Source organism: Bos indicus, chromosome 13 (genome assembly GCF_029378745.1).
Source record: "Bos indicus isolate NIAB-ARS_2022 breed Sahiwal x Tharparkar chromosome 13, NIAB-ARS_B.indTharparkar_mat_pri_1.0, whole genome shotgun sequence".
In the NCBI taxonomy this organism is placed as follows: Eukaryota; Metazoa; Chordata; class Mammalia; order Artiodactyla; family Bovidae; genus Bos; species Bos indicus.
The window spans coordinates 27,877,725-27,896,252 of record NC_091772.1 but is presented as its reverse complement, the minus strand read 5'-3'; the positions used below and the strand labels follow the sequence as shown (position 1 = coordinate 27,896,252).

The 18,528-nt window shown below is 40.8% G+C and overlaps 1 protein-coding gene across 6 annotated transcripts in view; it reads right to left on the bottom strand.

The window, feature by feature from the left end:
• MCM10 (minichromosome maintenance 10 replication initiation factor) overlaps positions 1-9,380 on the bottom strand; it is a 37,901-nt gene extending 28,521 nt beyond the window's left edge. The window contains exons 1-5 of one of the 6 annotated variants that reach the window (XM_019973055.2): positions 9,301-9,380; positions 6,874-6,958; positions 3,512-3,853; positions 2,078-2,182; positions 1,811-1,942 (exon numbers count right to left, since the gene is read on the bottom strand). In XM_019973055.2, the coding sequence (XP_019828614.2) occupies positions 1,811-1,942; positions 2,078-2,182; positions 3,512-3,853; positions 6,874-6,880 (586 nt within the window). In that variant the 5' untranslated portion in view covers positions 6,881-6,958; positions 9,301-9,380. Of the gene's footprint in view, positions 1-1,810; positions 1,943-2,077; positions 2,183-3,511; positions 3,854-6,873; positions 6,959-8,962; positions 9,064-9,173 lie in introns of those variants that run through there. The other 5 variants (XM_070800840.1, XM_019973056.2, XM_070800842.1 and 2 more) reach the window with 5 other exon arrangements.
• Between the last annotated feature and the right edge of the window lie 9,148 nt (positions 9,381-18,528).

The window sequence follows — 18,528 nt, the reverse complement described above, 5'->3', positions numbered from 1 at the left end:
TTTAATCAACACATGTCAAATCTTGAGAGAATAACAGAAACCCACAGGATCATTTCTGTACTACCCCCAAACCTCTACAGTATAGTCCAGAACTTCCTGTGTATGGAAATGTTTTATACCACTGCTGTCCATGTGGTGGCCACCAGCCACAGGTGGACACTGACCACATGAAACTGACCAGTGTGTCTAAGGAAATTAATGCCTTAATTTGTAATCTAATTAGTCACAAGTGGCTAGTGGCTGCATCAGTTCTACTCTAAAACACGGTTTCTCTGTGCAATGCCATTTCTTGAATATTCACCATATACAGAGCACTGTGGTAGATTTCATAAGGGAGTAACAGCCCTCCTTCTGAAATCAGTAATTAGTGGAGATTTGTGCACAGGTCAAATTCTACCTGAAAGACATTCAAAGTTAGCTTCCCTTTGTTTTCTTGTTTCGTTTCAATTCATTTCACTTGTGTGAGAAGGCAATGGCACCCCACTCCAGTACTCTTGCCTGGAAAATCCCATTGACGGAAGAGTCTGGTAGGCTGCAGTCCATGGGGTCGCTAAGAGTCGGGCATGACTGAGCGACTTCACTTTCACATTTCACTTTCATCCACTGGAGAAGGAAATGGCAACCCACTCCAGTATTCTTGCCTGGAGAATCCAAGGGACAGAGAAGCCTAGTGGGCTGCCGTCTATGGGGTCGCACAGAGTCAGACACGACTGAAGTGACTTAGCAGCAGTAGCAGGAGTGGGGATGGGGGGGGGCGCGCAGCAGGAGTGTTAGGGGACCCAGGATATTCTGATATGGTTCTTTTCATATTTTACAAGCATTTGATAATGTTCCTGAGGGTCGGAAAGTTTGGGTATTCTCCTTAATAAGTATAACTCTCTCTCAAATAAGATTGGTATTTACTTTCAAAGTGACTTTGGATCACTACTCCCAAGGCAGAGGCCAGGGTAACCTTGGAACTTTTTAAATCGCCAGAAACCATGCCCTTATCTCAATGCCCCAAAACCCAACTTTGAACACTAATAAAATACCTTAGTAATATCAGAGGTCCTAAGGGAATGAACACTATAATAAGTGGATGCATGGAATATATCATCTGTTGTCAAATAAATATGAACACAGAGACTACAGCCATTCTGTATTGCTGTGTCATAAGCCAATGGTAGTCAAAAGGGCCTTTTTGAACATGTGTGATCAATAAAATGCTGCTTACTCTAAGCCAAGTTATCTTCAGGTCATTTTCTCTTAGATCTTCCAAAGAGTAATTGCTTTGGGCAAAAAGACAGTACAACAAAACCAATACAGAGTTTACAAATCCTTTACATTTTATTTTGTGCATATATACGTTATGTGCTGAAATAGGATTTTATTTGAGTACCACTCTATCCTCCTGGCAAAGATGACTTTTCATAAGAATGAACCCTCTGGCTTCAAATAAAACTTGACCATTTTATTAAAGAGTTCACTGTGCCTCAGTCTCACAGCCTGAAGATTAAATCTCTAGCTTTCTAGCATAAGAACTTAACCCAGTGGTTATACTTCACTATAATTCAACTACAGGACTATAGAACCAAAAAAAATTGAATCCACTAAGCATTTAAATACTTATTCTCTACCCAAGTATTTTCTAAGCACTTTGAGATGTACACAAAGATTATGAAATATAGAACGTAGTTCCCATTTCCAAGAAACTTACTTTTCTCAATGGGCAGGTAAGACAGACCAACACACACACCCATACATAATAGGACCAAAATATATTGTAAACAGAGCCCAGGCAGTGAGAAACTAGGGGCCATGAGTACCACACCTGCAGGTGAGACCTTTGGTGTCCGAGCCACTCGCTTGGGTTTTGGTAGAGTAGGGACGTCAAGTTCCGCAGAAAAGCACAATGACTCCTGAATTTTCTTCTCCTTAAGAGGGGGACGTGGAGACTTATCTACTTGATTAAAAGAAATTAGTAAAGAAAATTTAGAAAGGGGTTCAAAAACTGTTTTACCAGGAGTTGGATGCAGAAGTAATGTTATGATTTCTTTGTAATAGAAATGCATACTATCCCTAGAATTAGTTTGATTACCTGGGGTTTTACGTGAAAGGGCTGGACTTGCAGGCTGTTTAATTGTCGCTAGTTTCAGCTGTTCTTGTAAGGACTTCATTTGCTCTTGCAACTTCCTTAATTCATCTAGGGGGAAAAAATATACTGATTTAAAAACCAGACCAGATGAAATATCATACATAATGAAAGTGCTGAAATTATTTTTGATGTCTACCCATCACCTCTAAAACTTGAGACTCACAACAGAATCACATACTGAGAACTCACAATTAACTTTTGCACCTTAAATAGTTCCCCTTAGAGAAGTAAACATGGTATTTCCAGTAAACAAATCTCTAATACCAAAGCTGATTATGAATTTGTACTACTGACAGTTAGATACATGTCCATGGTTGACAAGTTTTTAAGAGTCAAGAAATGATTATGGCCCCTAAGCAAGGATGACATACAAATTTGTGAATCTTTCCATATTTAAAACACAAAACAAATAAGATACAAGGATATAATGTACAGTACAGAGAATAAGCCAATATTCAGTTAATAACTTTAAACGGAGTATAATCTATAAAAATGTCAAATAATTGTGCTATACACCTCAAACTAATAACACTGTAAATGAACTATATTTCAATTAAAAATATATATGTAAATTAAAAAAATACGTATCAGAGAAGATGTCAGGAATAAGAAAATGGCACTCCTCCCTGGAGAAGGAAATGGCAACCTACTCCAGTATTCCTGCCTGGGAAATCCCATGGACATAGGAGCCTGGTGGGCTATAGTTAGTCCACGGGGTCTCACAAGAGTTGGACACTATAGTGACTAAACAACAACTTCATAAAACTAACTAATATGTATAAACCTTTTCTAGTTGGGATTAAAATACAAATTCTGTAGCCAAAATCCACCTGGAATCCTAATCATACAGATTAGGATGAGTGACCTGGGACAAGTCACTTACATGCTCCAACGCTCCTGAAACAATGAACTAAAAAACCTGCCATGCTGCCTTTTTGTGAGATGATAAAAATAGGAAAAAAAATCTGTAACACTAAAAAAAAAAAAAGAAAGAAAGAAAGAAAGAAAAAGCCACTCCTAGATGGATCTGTTCAGAAAAGGTCTTCTGTTCAAACAGAGTATGTGGTGGCTTTGTAGTCTTGTCCCTGGCTCCCTTTGCTAAATTCCAAAGTATTATTTTTCTGTAGTAAGTGTGAGAAATGTTAGAGCCATTTTGCAAAGGCTCAATTATAGCTGGCTGACTCTAATATCAGGGACTGACCGCTGTGCCCTCAAATGCTGGCTTTAAATGCTTGCTCCACTAACTTCTACAATTTTTTTTGCCAAGTCATTTATCTCTACCCCTGACTCAGCAGATATTTTGAAGAAAGCTGTCAGATGGGTAGTCTTCATCTGGTCTATCATAAAGAAATTAGAGAAAGCAAGTGGTTAGGGCACCTTGCAACTCCTGATTAGTTTTCCCTTGACTGGGACCAGGAGCAGGGACGACCCTCTCTTTAGTTGATTGTGATGTAGGAGCTTCTTCCTCATCTGTTAAGTCTCCCATGTCTCCAAAGAGAGTGGCCAAATTCTCCTTTTGGTTTTCAGCCTTTTCCACTTCTCCCTCATCAGTCTCCTCTGTGTAAGATTCACCATCACCATCAGCATCAAAGAGCTCATCATATGAGTCAGGTTCACCATCTTCCTGGGTCAAGGGCTGACTCTCTTCTGAATTACAACCCAAGGCCGACTCATTCTCCTCCAGCAATGCAGTCAGCAGAGACAAATCATCTTCCTCCCCTATGGGAAAAAGAAGAAAAAGGAAAGAAAGGAAGCCTATCTGTGAAAAACAGCCATTGACAAGCAGAGTTAAAACACTCCACATTCATAATGCAGTTAAAACGACTGCAGATTCACCATTTTGCCTGGTACATGTAACTATTGTTCTGGTTTCTACCTTTCTTCTCCCTAAGTGCTTCTTGGAGGGCACTAGGCTAAGAAAGTAGGGGCCAGTATCTACTTAGTTATCTCACTGGGCTAGCCACTGGGCTAGATCTCTTTACCTACACTACTTAAGCTAATCAGATGACTTCCTGCATATGAAATTCAATCCACAATGGAATAATTGAAAATCATGCTAAGTATACATTTAGTTCCTAGATGTATACATTCCCCTACTTTTTAATTGTTTGAGCAATTTTTAAAAACTACAGAAAGTTACAAAGCATTACATTAAATGTACTCATATCCCATCATCCAGAATTTGCCATAATTAACTTTTTATTAGAGAAGGAAAGGGCAACCATGCCAGCATTCTTGCCTGGAGAATCCCACGGACAGAGAAGCCTGGTGGGCTACAGTCCATAGGGTCTCAGAGAGTCAGACATGGCTGAAGTAACTTAACACACACACAACCTTTTATCATGTTTGCTTTTGGCTTTTACGTTAGAAGTTTATTATGTCAAATCTTATCCCAACTCCTTACTGTAGCCACCAGGTGCCAGTGTAATCACTGTCATAATTTTGATGTATCACTTAAGGCCATTCTCCATACTTTTAACATAAATACATATTCATTAACATATCTGGCAACTATTTACATAGCATTTACATTGCACTGGGTATTATAAGTCATCTAGAGATTAAAGTGTACAGGATGATATGTGTAGCTTGTAAGCAAAAAATATATGCCATTTTATTAACACATCATGGACTTGAACATCTGGATTCTGGTATCCATGCAGGGTCCTGGAATACATGCCCTGTGGATACCAGGGATGACTGTATTAACTGATTTTATCCTCAGAGCAAAACAGACAAGAAGACAGATGTTTGGTGACTTGTTACAGGTGAAACTGTCAAGAGCAGGAATTTGAACCCAGGTAGCCTCACTTCAGAGTTCACCTTTGATACTGAAATCTGTTGAAGTTTTAGTCTAGCTCTGACAAATTTTTATACTACTTGTAAATTTTGTTCATTTTGCAGGGATATGTGCAAAATATTTATTAGTACATAGTGAGAGAGGGATCAGCCCTGGTTCTCTCATGGAAAGATGGATTCAAGGTCAAGAGTGTGGAACCACTAGGCAGCCTTTCTCACCCAAGGTTCCCAGTGGTGTGGGCACAGGCCTCTTCCAGGATGGGCTCTCTATAACAGCTTGGAATGGGAGAGAGAGGTGGGCTTCTTGGCTCCGTTTTGGGTATGCGGTTATCTCACTTGGAGCCTGGGTAGCCAAGTAGCCTCTTCTCTCTTGCTACACCCTGCAGTCTTAGAGTCATTGCTGACTAAGCAATTCAGATTAATCATTATGCAATCTCTGACTTTAAGCTTTAGGTTCTTTCATCAGATTCTAGACCCTGAGTTGGCCACTGGCTCATTTCCTCCCAAGGTCAAGGAGCGTAGAGTGGTAGAAAGGGTATTGGTTTGCTGACCTAGAGGTCTCTCTCCTCACCCAGGCTCCTGTGCTGACCTGTTTCATCATGTGATCCTGAACAGGCCCTTAACTTCTCTAGATTTCAGCCCCTGTCTTTTCAGTGAGGGACTGTATCATGTATCCTTAATGCCTGTGCTTTAAATGCCTCTGATTTTATAAAGGAATCATGCCCAAATTGTGGGAAGGTAGGAATGAGCAAATAAAAGAAACAGGTAAATCAAGAATGAAGAAATCCAACTGTCCAATAAATAAACCAACAGTTCTCTATCTCACTAGTAATCCTGGAAATGCAATTAAAATAGGGAGCTACCTTTTAAAATCATCCATAAGATTAGTTAAAAAATCTTGGATGATGTCTCAGATGCTGGTGAGGTGGTAGAGAAACGCTCACACATGTGCCAAACAAAACAAAACAAGACAACATAATTGCAGCACAGTTTATAGTAGGAAAAGACTGGAACTAACCCATATGCCTTTTACTGGAAAATGGATTACTAAAATGTGATTCAATCTTACCATGGATTGTAATGGAAGGAAATACAGCAATTGAAAGAAATAAAATGAAACTATATTTTGATTTGGATCAACCTTACATGCAATGTTGAATGAAAGCAGGAGAGGAGTAATACATACAGTGTGAAATAATTTATATAAATATTTTAAAGTAACATGGATACCAAAACCCACACATGCTCAAATCCCTGATATATTAATAAAATGGCTTATGTATTTTTTGCATACAAGCTATGCATATCCTCCTGTACACTTTAAATAACCTTTAGAAGACTTATAACACCCAGTGCAATGTAAAAGCTATGTAAATGGTTGCCAGAGCTTAGCAGACTCAAGTTTAGCTTTTTGGAACTTTCTGGAATTTTTTTTCCCCCTAAAATATTCTCTATATGCAAGGAGTTGGTTGAATCTGCAGATGGGCAACCGTCAGATATGGAAGGCCAACTGTATGCATAAGATCTTAGAGCAGTGCCTGGCACATAGTAAGTATATGCCAACCATCATTATTATGAAAGACAACCAATGTTAGGAACAGAAGGTGTACCTGGTTAAAACAAATAACTTTCATTGACTGAAGTGAGATTTCTATTGAACTACTCAGACAATGCTTGAGGGTAAGGTAGCTATTTTCACTACTTTATAAGTGATTTAAGTAACAACTAAAGAAGGAAATGGCAACCCACTCCAGTATTCTTGCCTCAGAAATCCCATGGAAAGAGGAGCTTGGCAGGCTACAGTCCATGGGGCAGCAAAAAGAGCTGAACACGACTTAGTGACTAACAGAGAGAGAGAGAGATAAGTAACAGCAAGCCCATGGGCAAAAGATTGAATTTTCATGAAACAAAGGGAAATTGAGAAAACTGCCAGGACTCACCATCCATGCTGTCAAGTGAACAGTGGTGATGGAAAACTGAAGGAGTATCAGGTGCCCAGGAGATGGCAGCAGTGCAGAACCTTGGCTGTGTGGAATCAACGTAGGAAAAAATCACTCTCAACTGTTCTCTCTCACATTACATATCCAACCAATCCAGCATCCTACAAATTGTAGGAGCTTAAGCTCAGAATTAATCCGGGCTCTGGCCATTTCTCACCCCACCACCAACTTTCTCTCCCTCCTTGTATGGATGTGTCTTGTCTGCAAGCTACTGTTATGCAAACTTCATTGAGGTACAGAGTTGTTTGTGTGATACTAGATTACGTGGATGAGATAAACTGTGAACAGGTATTATGATGCTCAGAGGAATAGCTGGCATAGCTAAGTAGGATAACTTTATATTATCCTGTGCACTTTCCTCTTTTCATTTAAAATGATTTTTAAAACTACAAGAAAAAAGTGTAAATGTTCTAGGCTATTGTTTAACTTATAAGTGCTCTATAATATATATGATCTTGACAAGTTCGATGTCAAGGATTAATTACTGTGCTTTCTTTTCATTTATTCACCAGACATTCCCACAATCCATCATGTGTCTGGCACTGTGCTGTCAACTGGGGAATCTGCAAGACTGTAAGGTTCCTGAGGGTTGGATAGGGGAAAACTGTCTTGGTCATTTCTATAACCAACCCACCTCCCACCCTACCCCCCACCCCCATCATCTAGGACCATCTGACAAATGCTAAGGGTTCTTTCTTCAATATATTGCTAAAATCTTCTATGCTGTGCTCAGTTGCTCAGTCGTGTCTGACTTCTTGTGATCCCATGGACTGTAGCCCACCAGGCTCCTCTATCCATGGATTCTCCAGGCAAGAATACTGGAATGGGTTGCCATGACCTTCTCCAGGGGATCTTTCCCACCCAGGGATCAAACCCACATCTCCAGCACGGGCAGGAGGATTCTGTTACCAGTGAGCCATCTGAGAAGACTCTGACCTAAGCAGCCAGGTGGGAAAATCATGAGAGTACTGATGTCTTAAGGAGAGCATCTGGGTGCTGAGCCTTGTTTAGTATCTAGAACTCAGTGTATAGCTCAGAGCCCCCTACTGGGGAAAGATTAATTACAACACCGTTCCCTGATGGCCAGTACAGACCTCCTGCTCAGTCACTCTGGTTTTCAACTCTTTCAGTCGAAAATCTTCTACTTCTCCCCAATTTCATCCATAAACCTAGTCCAAGTCACCATCAATCTTTTGCCTGGAATACTGTATTAGATTCTCTGTCCCTCTGAAATTTATTCTCTGTGTAAACACGACAATGATCTTTTCTTTCCTCAGCAATATCTGCAATCTTTTAAGAACATAAGTCAGATCGCAGTATTCCCTTAATAAAATTCTAATTAGTTTTCCATTGCCCTTAGAACAAAATTTACAAAGCCTATTCGCTCTCCTATCTACTTTCACTTCCTCATTTTTTCTACAACCACTCCACCCGACCCCAACCCCGCAATAATGCTTCATCCAGACTAGCCTGCTTTGAACTTCTTGAACACGCAAGTGCTTTCAGGCCTCTTTGGAAAGCTCTCCCCTATCTCCTTCTCATTTCTCAGTCTGCTTAACTACCAGTTTTTCTAATCCTTTCCAGACCACTCTATCTGACCAGGCCCCTGGAATCCTCTCACCTCACTGCTTTACGACTTTATCGCACATTCCACTATGGTGTACTTGTTTGTTATCTGTTCCCTGGTGGCTCAGACGGTAAAGCGCCTGCCTACAATGAGGAAGACCAGGGTTCAATCCCTGGGTCGGGATGATCTCTTGAAAAAGGAAATGGCAACCCACTCCAGTATTCTTGCCTGGAAAATTCGATGCACGGAGGAGCCTGGTAGGCTACAGTCCATGGGGTAACAAAGAATCGGACACGACTGAGCGACTTCACTTTCACTTTTTCACCCACTTTAAACTGGATAACACGAAAGTAAATGTGATGAGAGCCTTGCAGCCCTATTAGCAAATCATAAATTTAAGCATAAATTTATAAAAGAGAGAGTCCAAACGGCATGTATTTAGAAAACGTTTTAAACGGTTACCTTTAAAGAGAAAAAAATGGACCCTTACACAGCTTGGACGGCCGAACGCCTGGCACCTCTCGGAACTACCCGCCTTTCCCAGCTCCGGAACCGTCCACGGCTCCGCACACAAGGCCCTCCCTCCCGCCCGCCCGGCCCCGCGTCAGCCCAGCGCCAGCCCAGCGCTCGGCCCAAGCCACCTCCGCGTTCGCGTAGTTCCAGTCTCACCCACCTAAGCGCCCCCGAGCTCCGCGCCTCTCGCCCTAGGAGCTCGTTAAACTCACACAGACGCCTTCGGCGGCCCCTCAACCTACCCCTCAATACTCGCAGACCCGCTTCTTACCCGGCTCCTCACTCACCCCTCTACTCTGCACAGCCGGACCCGCCAAAATTCCAACTCCTCTCCGCCCCTGCTTCTGACGTCAGACGCACGCCTCCTCGCGCCTGTACGATTGGCTACTTCAGAGCTCTGGGCGGAAACGACCTCAAGGGGGCGGGGAGGTGACCGTTGCGTTTAGCAATCAGATTGGCTCACGTGACCGGCGCCCTTTTGGGGGGGTGGGGGGCAGGGGAACTTCCGGTCGGTGAAGTCCTAGGCTTCTCCGGTTAAGTCTTCCGGCGTCGGGAAGTAGATGTGTCTTTTTGTGTCCTGACACTTTCTGGGACTGACTGTGTCATCCGATTCTGAGCCTCGTTTTCTCTTCCTGCGAGGTGGAGGGTAACTCTTGATGCCGACAAGCCTAGACATTGAGGCTTAGACCGCGGAACCCATTGCAAACTTTCCCCCTGCCCTCACCGATTGCCGGTGGCTGCGTTGCCTGTATACAGATGTGGTTGATTATTTCTTTTAGTTGATTATTTTACAATCTTGTGTTGATATAATTGGACTAAAAAGTCTGGTCCACTTTTACCTCTGTCTTATCTTGGGGAAGTAATATCATCATCGTCTGTAAAATGAGAAGGAAAGACTAGGTCACATTCTTTAACACAGTAGAAACCACTGTTTCTAGAGGAGTGCGTGCTCCTTAGACTTTGGCAATTGCGTCAGAGTTGGGAGTAAATGTTTTCTACTTCTTCCCATCAAAATGTCAGCATCTGAAGACAAGGGACTGTATCTTCTTCATGGTCCTATCTCTTCCTCTCTCTCCTCTTGCTTGTACCTGGCACACACGAAATGTTTACAGAGAGAAAATGTTGAGAGCATTGCCTCCTTAGCAAATCACTTAGCTTTGGAGGGCTCATTTTTTTTCGTCTCTAGAGTGCTGATGAAAGCAATACCTGGGTTAGGCGGTTTCAGGAAGGATCAAATGAGAATTTCCAGTACATTTTTACACACTGGTTATCAGTCATAGCAGAGACATTACTTTGCCAACAAAGGTCCATCTAGTCAAGGCTATGGTTTTTCCTGTGGTCATGTATGGATGTGAGTGTTGGGCTGTGAAGAAGGCTGAGCGCCGAAGAATTGATGCTTTTGAATTGTGGTGTTGGAGAAGACTCTTGAGAGTCCCTTGGACTGCAAGGAGATCCAACCAGTCCATTCTGAAGGAGATCAGCCCTGGGATTTCTTTGGAAGGACTGATGCTAAAGCTGAAACTCCAATACTTTGGCCACCTCATGTGAAGAGTTGACTCATTGGAAAAGACTGATGCTGGGAGGGATTGGGGGTAGGAGGAGAAGGGGACGACAGAGGATGAGATGGCTGGATGGCATCACTGACTCGATGGACGTGAGTCTGAGTGAACTCCGGGAGTTGGTGATAGATACGGAGGCCTGGCATGCTGCGATTCATGGGGTTGCAAAGAGTCAGACACGACTGAGCGACTGATCTGATCTGATCTATCAGTCATAATCACTTAATGCTTCTTTTGGGCAAGGGTGGGCAAAGACGTCTAATTTGGGAGATGTGATCTATGCATAAAAGACAAATTACATAAGGTGACTGCTGCTACTGCTGCTGCCAAGTCGCTTCAATTGTGTCCGACTCTGTGCGACCCCATAGACGGCAGCCCACCAGGCTCCCCCGTTCCTGGCATTCTCCAGGCAAGAACACTGGAGTGGGTTGCCATTTCCTTCTCCAATGGATGAAAGTGAAAGTGAAGTTGCTCAGTCGTGTTCGACTCTTAGCAACCCCATGGACTGCAGCCCACCAGGCTTTCCATCCATGGAGTTTTCCAGGCGAGAGTACTGGAGTGGGGTGCCATCGCCTTCTCTGAACATAAGGTGACTAGGGGGCACCAATTTTGCTGAAGAGGTGAAAGAGTAGGTGAGGTCAAAACATTTTTTTTTTAAGTTGGTAAATCAAAGTGTGTGGCAGATGATAAATACCAAGTCAAGAACTTTATTCTGTAAGTGTTAAAAGGACCATGTTTGAGCAGGTGGGGGAGGAAGGTCCAAGAGCTAGATAGGGGAAGGTGTGGCTAAGTGCTTAGGCTCTGGAGTTAAGACGGTGTGATTTTTAACTGCCACATACTAACTATGCAGCCTTGGCTAAATTAGTTAACCTCTCTGAGCGCCAACTTACCCACCTACAAAACAAGAACAATCATAGTTATTTCACAGGGAATTCATGACAAAAATTTAAAAATTTGCAGTGTGCCCAGCACATGTAAGTAAGCATTAAATGTGTATTAACTTTTATTCTTACTACTTTATCAAGCAATGCTTAGGATGATTAAGCTAACAAAGATAGGTGCTCAGGAATTGGATATACCAGAAACTGGAGGCAAAGAAGCTCCATAGGAGATCGTGAGAGTCTCAGACTTTGAGAGCTGAAGGGAAGAGAAGAATGGGAAATATGTTATGAAGGAAATTTACCTGCTTTGGTAACTAACCAAAGGAAAGTTGTCTTTGGCAGGAAGAAGAGAGGATGATCGCCACATTAGCAATAGCTGGGAGACCAGCAGAATTATAGAGGCAGAATTTGGTTTACACAGTGTAGACATGGTGAGTTCAGCCTGAGGTGATGGTGTGGAGGTTTCAGCACTACCTTTAGGTTTGTGACCCAAGCCAAGGGGACATATCAGGGCTTCAAGTGTAGGTTTATTGAGTTCTCTAGAGATTTTAGAAGCAGAGTATCTTAGAGTATGTTTCTGGGGGTTAACATGCCAGATGATAGGCCCAGCAGAAAGCAGTGCTATTCAAAATCAGATCTAGGAGTAACGGCCAGTTTCCATAGCACCCCTGTCACCTGCCTGTAGGCATCTGTTTACACATGCCTTCATGTCTCATGCTTCATGGTACCGAATACTCTCGAGTCTTATCCCAAACTTGGATTTGTCCAGCTATCTGGACAAAACTCTTTACTGAAAAAAATATTATCCTTCCTCAGATGTAACACTCTACTGAGAGATGAATGACCCCTCTGAGAAAGAGGAACCCCAACCTCTAGTTTTCCTAATAGAATATTGTCTCTGTTGCCCAAATAAATGTCTGTTGCTTTTCAAACTATCTAGAGGTTACTTTAAGCAATAGGGTATGTTCTCCATCTCTACTGATGTTTTACAAGAGAAGCTAATAAACTCTCTAGCCTTGCTGGTTTTAATTAATTCATAAGAACATTCAACACATTGCTTCCTTGGTTTTTGCTGAGTTAACTACAATATATACTTTATGTATGTGGAATAAATGTTACCCATGATTATGGATCCATATATTTAAAGGACAAAATTGCTACATAAACAGTGAGAGTTCCTGAGCCAGTATTTTTTTTTGTATTATACTTCATATCTTTGTAATTATTTGGCTAGAAAAGAAGAACACCTATGGTATTCGGTGATGACTAGCATCTTCACAATGAGAACATAATGTTCCTTCAATAATTTTTAAAATGACAAACTCTGGAAGTCAAAAGATACCAAAGAGGATATAAAATTATTTCTACTTTTTGCCCTTCATACCAAAGCAGTTTTGGTACCTTTCCTTCTTTCATGGAAACATTTGAATATTGGTTCATATACTTGATTCCTGTTACACTTAATGCTGCAACTGGCTGTTATGTCAGCTTTCTTCCATTGAACTAATGATAGCATAATGAATCTGATACCTCATTAAAACCAATTCCAACAGAGTCTGTTCATTATGGGTCAGATGAAATTGTTAGGCAGTTTTTACCAGAATCTTGATTGTATGATGTACACAATATATGTGTATTCATATTAATCATATATAGTTCAAAGGTTTTTTCATTTTTTAAGAAAATACTTATTTTTTAGAGTAACTTTAGGATTACAGAAAAATTGAGTGGAAAGAATAGAGTTCCCACATAGCCCCTTGCACAATTTTATTATTAACATCCTGCTTTAGTATCAGACTTTTTGTTACAACCAATGAGCCAATATTGGCACATTATTATTATTAACTAAAGTCTATAGTTACCCTGAACATTCATTGGAAGGACTGATGCTGAAGCTCCAATACTTTGGCCACTTGATGTGAAGAGCTGACTCACTGGAAAAGACCCTGATGCTGGGAAAGATTGAAGGCAGAAGGAGGAGGGGGCAGCAGAGGATAAGATGGTTAGATACCATCACCAACTTGATGGACATGAACTTGAGCAAATTCTGGGAGATAATGGAGGACAGAGAAGCCTGGTGTGCTACAGTCCATGGGATTCTACGTCCGGCAAAGAACTGGACATGACTTAGCAAATGAACAATGATGACATAGTTTACATTAAGATTCCCTCTTTATGTTATACATTTGATAGGTTTTGACAAGAGGTATCCACCATCAGTATTATCCAGAATAGTTTTATTGCCCTAAACATCATCTGTGCTCTTACTATTCATTCCTCCTTCCATCTAACCCCTGGTAACCACTGATTTTTTTTTTTTTTTTTACTATACTTACAGTTTTGCTTTTTCCAGAGTGTTACACAGCTCAAAGCATACAGTATGTAGTCATTTCAGAATAGTTTCTTTCACTTGACAATATGCAATTAAGGTTCCTCCATGTCTTTTTGTGGTTAGATACTAGCTTATTTCTTTTTATTAATACCACTGAATAGTATTCTGTCATATGGATATGATATCCATAGTTTGACTACCCATTTACCTTTTGAAGGACATCTTGGTTTCTTCCAAGTTTTGGCAGTTATGAGTAAAACTATTACAAACATTCAGGTGCAAGTTTTGTGTGGATGTAACTTTTCAGTTCATCTGGGTAAATAGCAAGGATTGTGTGCTTAGTTTTGCAACAAATTGCTGAACTGTCTTCCAAAGTACCATTCGGCAGTTCCACCAGCAATGAATTCCTGTTGTTCCACATACTCCCCAGGTGAATTTGGTGGTGGTATTGTTTTGAATTAGTAGCCATTCTAATAAGTATGTGATGGTATCTTGCTGGAATTTCCAATCCCCTAATGACATATGGGCTTCTCAGTGGTAAAGAATCTGCTTGCAATGCAGGAGACCCGGGTTCAATCCCTGGGTCTGGAAGATCCCCTGGGGAAGGGCACAGCAACCCACTCCAGTATTCGTGCGTGGGAAATCCCATGGACAGAGACGCCTGGGGGGCTACAGTCTATGGGGTTGCAAAGAGTCGGACACAACTGAGCTACTAACACTTTCACTTTCAACGACATAAGATGTTTAGCATCCTTTCAGTATTTGCCAACTGTACATCTTTGGTGAGGTATGTATTATCTCACTTCCCTTTAAAAAATTGGGCTGTTTCCTTATTGTTGCATTTTAAGAATTTTCATACCAGTCCTTTTTCGGATATATGTTTTGTAAAGATGTATTCCTGGTCTGTGGCTTGAGTTAGTTTTTGTGAAAGGTGTAAGGTCTGTGTCTAGAATCTTTTTCTCGCATTTGGATATTGTGCCAGCATTTCAGCATTTGTTGAAAATACTGTCTTTTCTCTATGGAATTGCTTTTGCTTCTTTGTCAAAGACTAGTGGACTCTCTGGGTCTATTTCTGGGCTCTCTACTCTGTTCCATTCATGTATTTATCTACTCTTTCACCAGTACCACCCTGCTTTTTACTGTAGTTTTATAGTAAGTCTTGAAGTTACTGTCATCGTCCAACTGTTCTCACTCAATACTGTGTTGGCTATTCTGGATATTTTGCTTTATTAATAGCCACAAAATAATTTGGGATTTTAATTGGAATTACTTGGAATCTGTAGATCAGGTTGGGGCAGTCTTCACAATATTGAGTCTCCTGTACAAGAACATGGAGTATCTCTCCATTTATTTAGTTCTTTGTCTTTCATCAGATCTTATACATATTTTACTAGATTTATAACTAAGCATTTCATTTTGGGATATTAATGTAGATGTTAAGAGTGTTTTAATTTCAAGTTCCACTTGTTCATAGTGTATTGATATTGGTAATATGTGTTTCTTCTTAATTAACATGACTAGAGGTTTATCAGTTTTATTGATTGTTTCAAAGAACCAGCTTTGGTTTCATCGATTTTCTCTAATGATTTCTTGGTTTAAATTTCACTGATTTTTGGTCTCATTTTTTCCCATTATTTTCTTCTGCTTATTTTGTGTTTAACTTGCCATTCTTTTTATAGTTTTATTTTCAAAAAAGCTTTAGTTATTGATGTTAGATTGATCATCTTTTCCACTTATGCATTCAGTGCTACACATTTCCAGTGCTTTCATTTCATCCCCAAATTTTGATGCTATATTTTATTCCATTTAGTTTATATTTAAACTTTTCTTGAGACTTCATTAGGCATGTATTTACAGAGTGTATTTAATCTCCAAGTGTTTTGAGAGTTTCTAGGTATCTTTGTTACTGATTTCTAGTTTAGTTCCATTGTGGCATGAGAACACACTGTGTATAATTTCTGTTGTTTAAAATTTTTAAAGCTGTTTTATGGCTTGGATGTGAGCCTAAGAAGAATGTGTATTCTGTCATATATAGAATATGAAGTTAGATCTAGTTGACTGATGCTGTTCAAGTCAACTATGTTAATGATTTTTTTGGCCTGTTAGGTCTGTTAATCACCAATAGAAGGATTTTGAAGTCTCCAACTACACTAGTGGATTCATGTTTTTCCCCTTACAGTTTTATCAGCTTTTGCCTTATGTATTTTGATGCTGTCTTTAGGTACATATATAATAGAGATTGTATGTCTTCTTAGAGAATTGATTCCTTCATCATTTCATAATGGCCCTTTATCCCTGATAATTTTCCTTGCTTTGAGTCTTTGTCTGAAATTAATATAGCTACGCCATCTTTTTTTGATTATATGTTCAGTCCATCTTTTTACACTTAATGTGTATGTGTCTGTATATTCAAAGTGGGTTTCTTGTATGTAGCATATAGGTGAGTCTTGTTTTTTATTCATTCTCAAAGTTTGTTTTTTAACTGGTGTATTTAGACCAACGATGTTTAAATTGATTCTTGGTAATTGGATTAATATCTATCTCATTTTTACTGTTTCCTATTCATTGCCCTTGTTCTTGGTTTCTTCTGTTATCTTTCAATCTATTCTGACTTTTCTGGTTTTAATGCAGCATTTAAGTTACTCCATTTTCTCTCTTCTCTTCAGTTCAGGTCAGTTGCTCAGTCGTGTCTGACTCTTTGCAATCCCATGGACTGCAGCACACCAAGCTTCCCTGTCTTTCACCAACTCCCGGAGCTTACTCAAACTCATGTCCATAGAGTCAGTGATGCCATCCAACCATCTCATCCTCTGTTGTCCCCTTCTTCTCTCACCTTCAAGTTTTCCCAGCATCAGGGTCTTTTCTAATGAGTCAGCTCTTCGCATCAGGTGGCCAAAGGACTGGAGTTTCAGATTCAGCATCAGTACTTCCAATGAATATTCAGGACTGATTTCCTTTAGGATGGATTGGTTGGATCTCCTTGCTATCCAAGGGACTCTCAAGAGTCTTCTCCAACATCACAGTTCAAAAGCATCAATTCTTCAGTGCTCAGCTTTCTTTATAGTCCAACTCTCACATCCATACATGACTACTAGAAAAACCATAGCCTTGACTAGATGGACCTTTGTTGGCAAAGTAACGTCTCTGCTTTTTAATATGCTAGGTTGGCCGTAACTTTTCTTCCAAGGAGCAAGCGTCTTAATTTCATGGCTGCAGTCACTCACCATCTGCAGTCATTTTTGGAGCCCCCAAAATAAAGTCTTTCAATTTCCATTGTTTCTCCATCTATTTCCCATGAAGTGATGGGACCAGATGCCATGATCTTAGTTTTCTTAATGTTGAGTTTTGAGGCAACTTTTTCACTCTCCTCTTTCACGTTCATCAAGAGGCTCTTTAGTAGTTCTTCACTTTCTGCCATAAGGGTGGTGTCATCTGCATCAGTTCAGTTGAGTTCAGTCACTCAGTCATGTCTGACTCTTTGGGACCCCATGAACTGCAGCACGCCAGGCCTCCCTGTCAATCACCAACTCCCGGAGTTCACTGAGACTCATGTGCATCAAGTCGGTGATGCCATCCAGCCATCTCATCCTCTGTCATCCCCTTCTCCTCCTGCCCCCAATCCCTCCCAGCATTGGAGTCTTTTCCAATGAGTCAACTCCTTGCATGAGGTGGCCAAAGTATTGGAGTTTCAGCTTTAGCATCATTCCTTCCAAAGAACACCCAGGACTGATCTCCTTTAGAATGGACTGGTTGGATCTCTTTGCAGTCCAAGGGACTCGCAAGTCTTCTCCAACACCACAGTTCAAAAGCATCAATTCTGCATTTAGCTTTCTTCACAGTCCAACTCTCACATCTATACATGACCACTGGAAAAACCATAGCCTTGACCAGACGGACCTTTGTTGGCAAAGTAATATCTCTGCTTTTGAATATGCTATCTAGGTTGGTCATAACTTTCCTTCCAAGGAGTAAGCATCTTTTAATTTCATGGTTGCAGTCACCATCTGTAGTGATTTTGGAGCCCCCCAAAATAAAGTCTGACAGTTTCCACTGTTTCCCCATCTATATGCCATGAAGTGATGGGACCAGATGCCATGATCTTAGTTTTCTGAATGTGAGCTTTAAGCCAACTTTTTCCTCTCCTCTTTCACTTTCATCAAGAGGCTTTTTAGTTCCTCTTCACTTTCTGCCATAAGGGTGGTGTCATCTGCATATCTGAGGTTATTGATATTTCTCCTGGCAATCTTGATTCCAGCTTGGGCTTCATCCAGTCCAGCATTTCACATGATGTACTCTGCATATAAATTAAATAAGCAAGATGACAATATACAGCCTTGATGTACTCCTTTCCCTATTTGGAAACAGTCTGTTGTTCCATGTCCAATTCTAACTGTTCCTTCCTGACCTGCATACAGATTTCTCAAGAGGCAGTTCAGGTGGTCTGGTATTCCCATCTCTTTCAGAATTTTCCACAGTTTATTGTGATCCACACAGTCAAAGGCTTTGGCGTAGTCAATAAAGCAGAAGTAGATGTTTTTCTGGAACTCTCTTGCTTTTTCGATGATCCAATGGATGTTGGCAATTTGGTCTCTGGTTCCTCTGCCTTTTCTAAATCCAGCTTGAACATCTGGAAGTTCACGGTTCATGTACTGTTAAAGCCTGGCTTCAGAATTTTAAGCATTACTCTGCTAGCATGTGGCACCCCACTCCAGTACTCTTTCCTGGAAAATCCCATGGACGGAG